The sequence below is a fragment of the Calonectris borealis genome, chromosome 3 (genome assembly GCF_964195595.1).
Source record: "Calonectris borealis chromosome 3, bCalBor7.hap1.2, whole genome shotgun sequence".
In the NCBI taxonomy this organism is placed as follows: Eukaryota; Metazoa; Chordata; class Aves; order Procellariiformes; family Procellariidae; genus Calonectris; species Calonectris borealis.
The window spans coordinates 62845007-62859082 of NC_134314.1; the positions used below are offsets into that span (position 1 = coordinate 62845007).

The window sequence follows — 14076 nt, forward strand, 5'->3', positions numbered from 1 at the left end:
AACAGAATACACAAAGCAGGCAATGCACAACACAACCGCTCACCGACCGCCGACCGCGTGTCACGAACGGGGGGCGAGCCCCCCCACACACCTGGTTTTTATACTGAGCATGATGTCCCATGGTATAGAATACCCCATTGGGCAGCTGGGTCCACCACCCCGGCTGTGCTTCCCCCTCCCGGTGCAAGCATCACCCAGCAACAGCCAAAGCATCAATGGGCCATCAACGCTCCTTTCACACCGAACCCAAAACACAGCACACCCCCCAGGCTACTGGGAAGAAAGTTAACCCTGTCCCAGCTGGAACCAGGACAAGCAATGACAGCACACAGGCAGATTTCATTAAGGTGAAACAATCTAGCCAGTGCTATCAGCTGACAACATCAAAACCTTATTAACTGTGATTTTTTTAAATATAAGTTTTACATGGATTCCTTTGCTGACTCAATGCTACTTTCCTTGATACAATCTTGAAAAGCCCTTGATACAATCTTATAAACATAGCTGTAATGCACAGTAACTAGCAGTGATCCCTTCATTTCTGTTCTTTAATGCTAAGTATTTATCTGCGCAGCACCAAATACCACGTTTTGACTGGCATACCAGAATAATATGGCAAAAGACTGAAAAATGGCCTGAAACGCTGGGGTTTTGTTCTCACCAGAAAGTCAGCAGAAATAACCTGTTACTACCGATTTCCAGAACTTCAAAGAGCATAAAGCATCTATCTATTCAATATTTACTTTTTCTTCAGACTATAAAAATACATATTTAAGGAGCCTTCTGCTGGTGTACTGTCAAGTACCTCTTAAATAAATGAAAATTTTACAGAAAGGACTACCTTAAATCTGAACGCTGTACTGGCTTGCATTCTTACCAGCAGCTTTAATAAGCAGGAGAAGACGAACTTTGTAATATTCTCAGAAAGTTATCAAATCTGGGCTCTGGAACTCCAAATGTAGGAGATCAGGGAAAAGTTGCAATACTGAGGAGTGTTGCAACAGGAATGGAAATGGGGCTGTAACCAGGGCCTCCTTGTGCAACCTTATGCCAGCTAAATTTTGGGCACATTCAGTGAGCCTATTTACATATGTGTTCCAAATTCTGGAAGAATTCTAGTGTAGAACGATAATGAAGAGCAGTACATCAGCAATAAAATACTGACTGTGGTCAGCGGCATTAGCAGATCTGAAGCAGATTACAAAACTGGTACAGTGTCAGTGCATTTCACTGACTTTCTTGACGAACTTTGAAGGGAAAGATTATTAGTAGTCACCATTTATTTTAAAGGTTTTTTTTCTTTTTTAAAAAGTTCATTCAATTTCCTTGTTCTAGTGGAAAATTCATTTTGATTTTTTTTTTAAAAGAATTGTTCTTCTAGGCTGTGCACAACACTCAGTATTCCGGAAAGCAAGTTTTAATATAATGTCATTGCTAATATATCTATATCGCAAAAAATATCTCACTGTGCCGTGTTGATATTGCATTTTATTTTAAATGTAAAAATTTGTCATGTTTCAATGGAGAACAAGGGAAGGAAGTACAAGAACAGACCTTGAACTTCTTTTTCTTGGTAGCCAGGTTTTCCTGTTCATCAAAGTAAATGTTTAAAAATGCTAAGTGTAATCAGGAAAGTAAAGTAAATATTCAAAACAACATTTGGGAAAAAAATGGAAGTCCTCTTAAAAAAAGGCAAACAGCGTAGTGATAATTTGTTGGAAATTAGGTCTGCCAGTTTAGATATCAGAACATAGTCATTAGAGCCACGCCACTGCCACATCTTTCTCTTGTTTAACTTATATACACATAAGAAAAAAAATTCTCATTGTTTTACTGTAGTAAATAAGTTGAAAGTAAGGGAAAGTTTTTATGTTCTCCTCACAATTTTTTTGGTGTCCTCACAGTCAGGTTAACTCTCAGTAAACCATCATTGGACAGTGATAGCTGTCTCTAGCTACTTACTGCTTAGCAGAATCGTTGAGATACTGCCAGGCTATGAACACAACTCTTTTCAAGCCTCATTATCACAACTGTTCAGTTCACCTTTGAAATTTTAGAAGGAAAAAGTATGTAAGTACCAAAATTTTTGCCTTGACTTAAATTGCACTCGTTTTTGACATGTGGCATTTAATAATTTGTATTAAGCTAAGAGATTCGATGTCTTTTTGTGATTTTTGGAGGAGTTTCCCCCCACAATAACTTAGGTATCCTTCAGTTTCTGGTCCCCCTGCTTTTATACATTCCTTAATCTTTCTTTTCCACAACAGCAAGAACTAGCTGAATATTGAATTAAATGAATGCTTGATAGGTCTCAGAGGCTTAGGCTTGTAAGGTGAGCCTTGGGAAGACGAGGCTAAAGTATGAGGTGTACCTTGTCCCAGCTTTTCACATTGTCGTTGTCTTAGGGCTTATCTACAAGTCTCATACATCGAGGGGGACACATTCTTGTAGGCTGGCATCCACCTCGTACACCCGGTCTCAGTCAGGCAAAATGCAGGAACAGATGGGATACCTCGGGACATGGACGCCACAGACAGACACGTCTACTCTGCAAAGAAGGGTGCCATGAGTACTCTGCGGAGCTTGAATATATTTGGAGTTTTCACCCAGAGGTGCTGTATGGCTTATTCTAAACACGGCTCTGAATGCATTCCTGAGGGTAAACAATCTGGACAGTTGGCAGATTTGATCTTGAGCCTCGCCCTGAGGTTGCACTTAAAATAGAAGGTGGGCGTATCAGTGGCTGGCGTCCCAACCTTTGCTGAAAAGGTACAGTGCGTTCAGCAAATGGAACTCGGAGAAATAGTGTTTTACAGTGAATAGGAGCAAGATTCTCTCTCTAGAAGGCAGTGTTGTAAAACACATATTAGTGGTGAGATTTCGCTGGAAGTGTTTTAATGTGGTTTAAAAAAGCATAGCTAAAATAGGCACTTCTATTTTAGAATGCAAATGCCAATCATTTTCTTCTTTATAGTACATGTTTTGAGGAATATTCTTAAGCCTTTGAAGAATAAGAACATCAAATACTTCAAAATTAATTTAGTCATTTAAGCTTTTTCTCCAGAAAAATTGAATTAGAAGTGTTTTCAGAATGACACAATTGAAAATTTGATAGAATTACACATTGCATTACAAACCAAGTATCAGAAAGAAATGGGAGCATAGTCTGCACTGTCAAACACAGTAGGAAAACATTTGCATTTTGGGAAGTCCGACAGACAATTTGTTTTTCCCTGGTTTTTCTTCTAGATGGGGATTGTAATTCTGATTTGGTAGGTGCTCCCAAAACAACACTTACAGTGATACACTGTCTTCTGCACTCTCTCTGTGTGTGTATGTGTGTTTATATGCATAGGCTTGGGAACAGCTTAGGTTCTGAGTGCAGAAATACTTTTAGGTTGAAATGCAAATCAGCTTTTCTTCCTCACCCACTTTTTACATAATTTGCACCACAAGCATCATCTAAAAAAAGCTTTGCTAGGTTCCTTCTGGATCAGCTGAACAGTGTTCAGGAGCATTAAGAAGGCTGAAATTGCCTCTGCTTAGAATTAATACCTTTTAGTTTCCCTTAGTCTTTATCCGCTCTGAAGAGAGACACTTCCCAAGATTCAAAATTGTAATTTCTGCTTGGTGGAGGCCAGTGGTTCTGTTTGCTGGTTTTGCACCAGTTTGTCTTGGCTAGTCTAGGCAGCCATCCTTGATAAAGGGTGGCACCTTGCCATCCTTACCTGGAAAAATTCCACCCCTCAGCTTCAATCCCAAGGTGCCCTCCAGCTTCCCTGCCTCCCAACAAAATACATACCAGTGTCTTGGGGCTTGTTCATTTTTAATAATACCTTGGCTGTTCAGGCCTTGTATGGCTAGAGTTATTATAATTTGATATCCAGTTACACTTGTGTGCCTGAAACAGCTGAAAGCTTTGCCACTATGCTATGACTTGTAAAAATGTACCTTGTGTATCTCACCGAAATTGCAAGAGATGTCAAAACAGAACAAACTACAGGCCTTGAGCTAGCAAAGCACTGAAAATGTTGTCAGGCCCATCTTTGTCATGGAATATATGCCCAAATACTTAAGATGGACCATATCCAGCTGGGGAGGCTTCAACTGACTTCATGGTCCCTACCCTCAGCTTGCAAGTTAGAGCATGTACACTGATCTGGCCAGTGTTAAAAGGCCAGGGCCCTCCTTGAATCCTCTGTTTCTTCTCTGTATCCCCATTTGTGCGTATGTGCTTTGTTAGTTTTGGCTAACAGATGGCTTGTAGATGGATGAAAGAGGTCTGTCACTGGTTGTGACTATTCCAGAATTGCTTAATATAGTATTGTCAGCCTGACATCCATGGATTGCCAGGACAGCTTAGAAAGCAATCAGTAAAAAGAACTATGGTTATTGCATGTTTTAACAGAAGGATGCTTGGTTTTACGTACAAGAAGACTTTGTGCTTCATATGCTGCTTTGTAAAACATGCTTGTCAAAAGATGACAGCACCAGGAGTTTTGTATTCATTTAGGTACTACATAGATGTGATCTGTCTATATAGAAGGAAATTATGCCTACATAAAACTGAAAAATATATGTTATTGTTTGGTGTATTACTTGAACATTCCTAATTTTTTTTAACTTTTCCTGGTGGAGAATATTTGTTTTCTTGCCTAAAATGTTGCTTGTGTTCTTGTTTTGATCCTGAGCAGAATGGAAGATACTGCTCACTCTTAGAAATAGTCTCTCTGTGCTTTGATGACTGACTTCACTTATGCCCTGTAGTATTCATGTTTAATTCACTGATGTTGTAGAATATGGGTCATGTTCTTTTCTTTTTGCTCTATAACATCTCCTCAAGTGAGGCAACTGCACAGCTGAAATGAATTTCTATGAATATAGAACTTAATTACTGTTACAGTTATTTAAAAAAATTGAATACTATCCTGATTTTTTGTTTCTGCTACTGGAAGATAATAATTCTTAAAACAGTAGATGATTTAATTATTGTTAATAACAGAGTAGTGATGGAAAAGAATAAAAAACTTACAACCTGGCAACGTTATTTTAATGCATTTTAGTTTTGGAATAGTACTTAGCTTAAAGACAATTCTACATGCCTTACAATGCCTTACAGATATGTTAAATATATTACACTTGTTCTTCTCAGATAAGCTGACTTATTTCTATAAGAAATATGAAATATTCATAGGATTCTCCAGTCTGAGATTCTTACATCTAGGAAAATAAACATATAATTTCATGAATCAAGTAGTAGTTTGAATTCGAAGTACTACACATTTTTGTGGACAATATCTGCCTCTGATTAAGTTACTGGTTTTCTGGAAAGCATGTCATACTAACTAGAACACTTACAAAGTGGAGGTTAATAGCAGAGAAATTCATTCATTTTGTGGCAAGTGGATTCTTTTTTCAACTGTAAATACTAGTCTTTAGAATATAAACAAGAATATAAAAAAAAGTCGTCTAAGCCTTATCATTTACTTTATTGGTGTGATAAGGAAAACAAGTGTATGCTTTATCCATCCTTCATATTAATATTAAATGTTAAGAACCGTTGCTATCACAGGCTCTCTGTTATATTCAGTGGGGGCTCGAAATATATCAGGGATTGCCGGTATTACCAGAGAAGGTGTGCAAGGTTAGGTCTTTTAATGGAAAGTATTTGTGAATTTGGTTTCTTCCAAATTTTTTTTTTTACATTCTGAATGTAAAAAAATTACTTTCAAAAGCAAAGATTATCTTTCAGTGAAACACCATGGTTTCCCTGGATCTCCTGGACAGGAAATTGTGTGCAGACTTTCTAGACTGTAATCCCACAATTTCTATATATACCTGCGTTCCTTCATTATTAGCCTAATGATAGAAGGCTTGTGGGATCACGCCTTGCATATGTGTATGTGCGTGTGTTATCTGTCCATTACAACAATAACTTTAAAAATTGTTGGCAAATTTCTGGTAAATTAAACAGATGTAGAAGTCTCAAAATATTAAATATCTACACGTTAGCAGAAATACACATCCAGATAGAAGAGAGAGATTTTGTTAATTCCTCCAATGAAGGAAAAATTGTAGTATGACCTCAACTTCTAAGAGACCTGGGGCATCCAGGGACTGTTGTCATTATGAATGGCTTACCATGGGTCAGTCTTCAATATGAATTCCTTGGACACCGAAGAGCTCCTTCTCAGCCACGTAGCTCATGTACATTCTGTGTTGTCTAACAGAACTGTTTGTGATGACAGCTATTTGCAGTGAAAGCTGGGATATTCACAATATACTTACTCTGCAAGGATGCTTTGATAGCTAACAGTGTGTGAGCACCCCTTGTCTAATTCCTTTAAAAATTCAGTGAACCACAAGACAAAGTAGGTAGGAAGCTGGGTGGTTTTGGTTTTGGTGAACGCAAGAATGTCTTTACATTTGCTTTTATTTACATACTTTGGATGAATGGACTCGGTTTGCCAAAGCTATACAAGCTGTGCTTATTTACCGTCCTGTCTCACTGTGCATGCCAAACTTCTACTCTTAGGTGTTTTATTACTTATTCACTTTCAAGTAATTAATGACTGGTTGAGTAATGTTGGGACTAGTACTAATCCCTGTAGGACTGCCTTTGATTGCTTTTCATCTTTAATCACTAACTTACTCTCTGCTGATGTTGCATCTCGTTAGTTTTTTATTACCTTAGAAAAGCCTAAGTTTATTGCGTCCACCAGGTGACCTTCATCAACCACACTTGTCATACATACCCTGCTGAGAAGGAAGGCTAGTAACCTGGAGTAAAGCCAGGTGACCAGCTCTATTCCTGTGATGTCCGTAGCGAATCCCAACCACACTGAGAGCAATAATCCCAGTTTGTTTCTCAACATCTCTTACTAGGGCTGCCGCTTCTCCAGCGGCTTGACCAGCTTTTTTCCTTGCTTAGTCTTAAAACCTCATTTTTGCTTCTGGAGGAAAGAAGGCGATAACCCATTTATTAAGTATATATATACTTAATATATACTTAATCGTATTTTCTCCCCTTTCTCAGGACACTTCTGTGAAGTGGAGGGGAGTAGTGGTGGCAGAGGACACACAGCCACACTTAGACTTTTTGAACGACCGGTGCCTTATTTAAGGGGGCCAAATTGCGCCTATTTTTTTACGTGCCCACCCCTCCTTTAACAGAAGAACGAGAAAGGGGAGATCGGGCAGTTGTCTTTAAGACAAATTGCGTGGCAGGGAGGAAAGTGCGGGGTGCCGGTGACCCCCAGAGCGGGAGCCGCAGCCGGAGCCGAGCGGCGGCGGGGCGGGGCGGGCCGGGCCGGGGCGGAGCCTGCCGCTCACTCCCCGTCTCCCGCTCGCTGCCAGAGCAGAACAAGCAATTTCTTCACGGGTTGCAGCCCAGTCTACGGCTTTTGCTTGAGGTGCAGGCAGAGAGGACGAGGAAGAAAATATAGCGGTTGATGCCATGGGCCAGCTCTGCTGCTTTCCTTTCTCCAGAGGGGAGTCAAAAATCAGTAAGTAGGCGGCAGCGTGCAGCGCTGCGGGCTCCGGCGGGGCTGCTGCCGCCTCGGGGAGGGGAGAGCTGCGGGAAGCTGACGGGCATTCCTTGGGGTTTGGTTTTTTTTCTTCCTTTTGGAAAATTAACTGATTGCTTTTCAGAGAAAGGATGGGGATTGCTGGGGACAAATTGAGCAATATTTCCACTAAGTAGATGAAGAATTTCTTTGTAATAGAGATAAGTAATTATGTCTGATTTTATTTATTCTAGCGATCCATTTCTCTAGGCAAATGTAGTCAAAGTGAGTATTTTAATTTTCCTTTTTAGCAAGTGCAATTTAGAGTAAGAGATGAAAAGCAACTGCGATTTTAACAAGTACGATTTAGAGTAAGAGACGAGAAGGTTTTGATGTTGATGGCATACACATGTTCATGGTAATGCTCATTAGCAACAGATAGAATGGAGATTTTGTTGATGGCAATGTTGACAGATGAAGGAAATCATCAGTTCATTTTCCATTTGGGTGTTGGTTGGATGTGTAGTTGTAAGCTGACTGAGTGAGGGAATAGTTGCAGTTTATCTCCACATATTCGTCGGGTAATGTCTGGAGTGACTATCAAGTATATATCTCTGGTTTTGCTTTTAGTTGAGTAAATATAAGTTGAATTAGAGGAAGCAGTTCTGATTGTCTCATCCTTTGGTGCACTGAGTTAAACTAGCTGATTTGACTGGAATGTTGTTTCTGTTAAATTATGTGCTGAAAATTATGTTTATCCTAAGTTTGGTTACACAACAAAATATTTACTCCTGACTTTTTACTCAGTGAAATATTTTCAACCTTTCTTCTAGAAGATGCAGCCAAATTTCTGTCACATTGTGTCTGAAATCAGTTTTAACTAAACTCACATAATTCATTAGCTGTAGGCTAGAAAATCCAGTTTTCTGATCTGGTTTATATTTCATTCTTGTTACTCAGGAAGCTAGGCATAAATAAAATGAGAGCTTATACCATCAATTAAAAAATAAATGTGTACAGCAATAGTGCAAGAAATCCAGAAGACAGCCTCAAGAAAATGAGTCGGCTGTTTTAAAATGTTTTTCTATCACAGGTCACGGTATGAAGGTAAATGTTGTAAATTTTGCATGGGGAAAATGGCTAGGAATGCTTTATATTTCAAAACTTTTTTATCATATAGCCAGTACAGAATGTCTTTATGTGAAAAGCAAGTAGCTAGCACATCTCACTTCTAATATACAGAATAGGTGAAGACAGACAGCAAATACAAATCGTTTTTAAGATTGTTCTGTTGACACAGAACAAAAGATACCAAAGAGTGATAGATTATTCTGCATCCTGCTTCTCTCCGTCCCCTCACTTCACTGCTTTTTGACTTTGCTTCTGCCATTACCTGTCATGCACCAGCTTTCTTCTTATGTGCTCCTGTGAGTGCAACATACACTGAATATAACATTTAGCATAGCATGATCTCAAACTGCTTGTAGTCAAACAAATCATTTGGGAGATGTCATTGCATGCAAAGTCACAAAGGCTTTTGAAAGAGGTGGGCTTTTGGCATGTAGCAACTGAAAGGTGTGGCACAAACCCCTGAGAATGAGGAAGGGACAAAAAGGATAGTTATAGGACAATGGGAATCTAAAGCAAAGAGGTCTGGCTATGGATGAAGTAAGAGGGCGGTGTCTGAAATGAGGAGAGAAAAATAGATGTGGCACTGTTTTACCGGTGTTTATGGGGGAGTAAGATAGCCTGAGACATCTTAAAAAGACAAAGAGGAAGTATGTGACGAGGATGGTGGATATGATTGGCTTTTCGCCTAGCCCATCACAGTCTGGAGAAAAGAGAGAGAAGAGAAAGGGCTTTCCTTTCAACTGGTCCCTTGGCCTCCCTCCCTCTCTTCTGCCATACCTGGTTCTTCCTCTGGGCGGTGGGAGGAAGTGCTGCCGCGTATCTAGCGTGGCCGTGCCCCAGCTAGAGAGACCATTTGATGCTGCGCGCATGGAACAGGCAGAAGGGAATGACTTTCACATCTATTTTTCATCTTCCTATCATATTATCAAGATGGCCTTTAAACTGGTTGTGTTGGGAAATAAACCTGGGCTTTTTATTGCCACTAAATTATCCTGGTTAGCAAACATGCAGGTGCAAATCATGATCATGTGGTTGTTGTATACAAGAAACAAAAAGTACATTAAATAAAGGCAAGCATTTGCAGTAAACAGCAGCTCACCGTGCTACTTGACTCGCTTCAGTCACAGTGAAGACGAAAATGTCCAAACTTAGAATCATAGAATAGTTTGGGTTGCAAGGGACATTTAAAGGTCATCTAGTCCAACTCCCCTGCAGGGACATCTTCAACTAGATCAGGTTGCTCAGAGCCCCGTCCAACCTGACCCTGAATGTTTCCAGGGATGGGGCATCTACCACCTCTCTGGGCAACATTGCAATCGTAAAAAATTTCTTCCTTATATCTAGTCTGAATCTACGCTCTTTTAGTTTAAACCATTCCTCCCTTGTCCTGTCACAACAGGCCCTGCTGAAAAGTTTGTCCCCATCTTTCTTGTAGGCCCCCTTTAAGTACTGAAAGGCTGCAATAAGGTCTCCCCGAAGCCTTCTCTTCTCCAGGCTGAATAACCCCAATTCTCTCATCCTTTCTTCATAGGAGAGGTGTTCCATCCCCTAATCATTTTCGTGGCCCTCCTCTGGACCCGCTCCAACAGGTCCATGTCTTTCCTGTGCTGAGGGCTCCAGAGCTGGAGGCAGTACTCCAGGTGGGGTCTCACCAGAGCAGAGTAGAGGGGCAGAATCACCTCCCTCGTCCTGCTGGCTACACTTTTTTTGAAGCAGCCCAGGATACGGTTGGCCTTCTGGGCTGTGAGTATGCATTGCCAGCTCACGTCCAGCTTTTCATCCACCAGTACCCCCAAGTCCTTCTCGGCAGGGCTGCTCTCAATCCCTTCATCCCCCAGCCTGTATTGATACCGGGGGTTGCCCCGACCCAGGTGCAGGACCTTGTACGTGGCCTTGTTGAACCTCATGAGGTTCACATGGACCCACTTCTCGAACTTGTCCAGGTCCCCTGGATGGTATCCCGTCCCTCAGGCGTGTCAACCGCACCACTCAGCTTGGTGTCGTCTGCAAACTTGCTGAGGGTGCACTCGATCCCACTGTCTATGTCATTGATGAAGATACTAAACAGTACCGGTCCCAATATGGATCCCTGTGGGACACCACTTGTCACCAATTTCCATCTGGACATTGAGCCATTGACCACTATCCTCTGGATGTGACCATCCAACCAATTCCTCATCCACTGGACAGTCCACCCATCAAATCCATATTTCTCCAGTTTAGAGAGAAAGATGTTGTGGGGGACCATGTCAGAGGCCTTACAGAGGTCCAGATAGATGACATCTGTAGCTCTTCCCATGTCCACTGATGTTGTCACATCCATAACCTTATTATGGTCTTCCTGTAAGTTTTGTTTCAGTTGAGGTGCCTCAAGTTGACAAATGCCAGTTATTGAATTGCTGAGAGTTCATTGCTTACTCACTAAGGAAATGTTTCCATTTCATATATAGCGTAGTTTCAAAAGGTGTTGTAGATTATATTATCTGGTACTGTTACATAGCACATATTTGTGTTGAGTGAGGTAAAATCTCACTGCTTTCATGGCATGGTTTTTAAAATTTGAGTTTAGATCTATTTCACATCAAGTCTGAATTGAATTTAGCTTCAACCCATTGCCTAATCTGCATTATTTAAAAGAAAAAAAAAAAAAAAAAAAGAAATTCAACCTTAGAAATTAAGAGATGCCTATGACCGAAATGCACCAAAGTACTGACAAGTGGAAGCTGAGTTGTGTTATTAACTTTGAACAGCCACTTGCTTACATGCTGTATCCACACACAATATGTATTTCACATCCTTCTCTATTATCTTCAAATACAGGTATAACCTTGGAAAACATTTAGCCGAATTTTATGGTTATGGTAAGATCATAAGAGTGGTTGTTCTGGACCAGATTTAAGATCCCTCTCCCCAGCATCATAGGCACAGGGTGCCTAATAAAACCATTAGAAAAGGGCAAGCGTAAGAACGTGTTTCCTCAAAATACAGCTCTAATGCTGCAGCAGTTCAAGGCTTGTGGACTTCGTGAAGTGGGGTGGCATCCTTGATAATTAAAAGTCATTAATAAGTTTTTCTTCCAAAAATTTTTCCAGTCACCTCTTGAATCCATGTAAACTTTTACTATCTGTACTATCTTCTAGCAAGGAGCTTTACAGCTTAAATGTGTATTTTGTGAAGAAGCATGTTAGGCAGGGCAACAAATACCATTGGGTTTACTGAGTACTATCTAAATAAACAGTTTTTCTGCCATGCTTGATGGAAATCAATTCCCAGAATGTTCTCCGGGGAGTAAAGAGCTAGGGTATTCTGCAGAGAAGGGAAGGAAAGAAGTATCTGTCCTCACTACTGGTTGTGGGACAGAGGTACAAGTAAAGCATGAGTAGAAGCTGTTGTAACTTAGGCATTTAAGATCTTCACAACCTATTCTTTCAGTTGTCTCAGTGAACAATCACGTAACCGCTCTAAGGCTGGGGAGCTTTCTGCAGGGATGCTGACACCTGATTCAGCATTTCCAAATGCTGACTTTATGTATATTCATCTGTGCATCCTATATTGAGTCATTTACCAGACAACCCTTTTTAAATAACCAGAGGCTTAACTAGTTTTTTCTCTTTTTTAGGTACAAAAAATGAAACCATTGACATTATTATCCTGATCTTGCGTGAGACATCCCTCAGGTTCCTATAAATTTGAAGGAAGTTATGCTTGTGAATGGAAAGAATAGTTCTAGAGGTTACATAAATTTTGATAAAATTTATGAACCCTTTTTTCTACATTAAATGTTCTTAGGGTGGAAATCTGTTTACTTAAAAAAAACAAAACACAAACAAAAAAAATTTTATTTCTTCTCTCATTCAACAATGTTAAATTCCAGTGAAGTTAGTGGGGGTTTCAAAATTTGGCTTGCTATGTTTAAGGAGGGGCTTTTGAAAGAGTGTATATTCCAAAAAAAAGAGTAGTGTATAGTCTAATTCTTCACATTTCTGAGATCATGAAGGAATTCCCTGTATGATAAGTTAGACCTCATATTGATTTGCTTATGTCAATGCTAAATAAGTGTTTTCTCATTTTGGAAGTTATCTCAAATGATCTTTAACTGCTTTTTGAAATTATCTCATTGGAAGCTTATTTCTGGTCTGAAGTTTTTTGTTTGTTTATTTTAACTTCACAGCATGACACTTCTAATGTGGCATAAAAGAAAGCATTTTACAAAATAAGCACCGTTACACTTCATCTTACCTGTATATGTGTTAGCCCATTTGCTGCCTGATAGGAAACCAAGGATTAGTCTCCGTTGTACTGGCCAGAAATTGTTAAAAAAGGCTGTTAAATATTGAATACATACAAAATTCCCATGTCAGACAATTATTGATGCGAAATAAGGCTGGTCACGTCAAAATAGAACATGAAACTTTTTTGCATTCTAAAAGATGTGATTCACAACTTGAGAGGGCAGAGCATAGCAATGTGAGCACTCTTACACGTTTTGAATGAGATTAATGAGATTAAGCACTTAATTGTGGTTTGGTAGCTATTATACACTATTACTTATGGTGCATATTGAATATAACACATGCAAATAGTTGTGGAAAGAAGTAAATGAACATATGGCCTGGGGCTATGTACCCTGTGCACAGGAACCAGGCAAGCAGGCAAGCTCCAACACGCAGCCAGGCCAGCGACATTCAGTCCAGATCTTGCTCTTTTGGGCCTGACCAAAAATTGCCCAGCTGTATCAAACTAAGGATTGGTTTTTGAGGGTAAAGGAAAGTTCAGTGAATGAAATGCAACTATTTTATTTAGGTCTTAAAAAAGATTTTTACAATCCTGAAAGTTATATTTGCAAATCAATGACTTGGTCAAATTTGCAGTTTGTTGTGAGTTATCATGAATTATTTTGCATTTGTACTATAACCACATAAAAGATTCATTGTCTGGCTTTCAGTCATGAGAGACAGGACAGGTTTGCCTTCCACAAATAGTAAGTCAATCCCAGTTGTTAAACAGCCCTTTTACATTTGCCAGGCTGTCTAACTAGTTTCCAATACTGATAGCTCCCTGTCCCACAGGTTGTGTCTCCTTTTCACTTCTGTTTTGTGAGGTTTTAACTCTTAGTTGCTCAAAGTGATACTGCTCTGGTACTATAAAGACACTCTCCTTTTCCCTTCTTCTTCCCTAAATGTGAAAACACACACTTGTCAGCTGAGCCCTATATACACTCCATTCTCCAGTACTTATGTTCTTTCCTGTCTTGCCAATCTCCCTGTGTAATGTTGTTTCTTCTCTCCTACGCATACGTTCACTCATACACACAACATAGACGCAGACAAAGAGGTGCATGATGCGGGTGAAAAACCACATAGTTTGAAGGAAAGGTGCATTCCTCGAAATGAACTTCAGAGTGCCCGTGATTAGGTTGCTAACATTGCTTCCATTCTCT

The 14076-nt window shown here is 39.9% G+C and overlaps 1 protein-coding gene across 6 annotated transcripts in view; it reads left to right on the top strand.

The window, feature by feature from the left end:
* AKAP7 (A-kinase anchoring protein 7) overlaps positions 1 to 14076 on the top strand; it is a 100578-nt gene that overhangs the window by 60107 nt on the left and 26395 nt on the right. Inside the window, exon 8 of one of the 6 annotated variants that reach the window (XM_075145830.1) lies at positions 2406 to 7458. The exons of 4 other annotated variants lie outside the window; for them this stretch is intronic. In XM_075145830.1, the coding sequence (XP_075001931.1) occupies positions 2406 to 2569 (164 nt within the window). In that variant the 3' untranslated portion in view covers positions 2570 to 7458. Of the gene's footprint in view, positions 1 to 2405; positions 7459 to 12255; positions 12368 to 14076 lie in introns of those variants that run through there. One more of the 6 variants, XM_075145833.1, reaches the window with a different exon arrangement.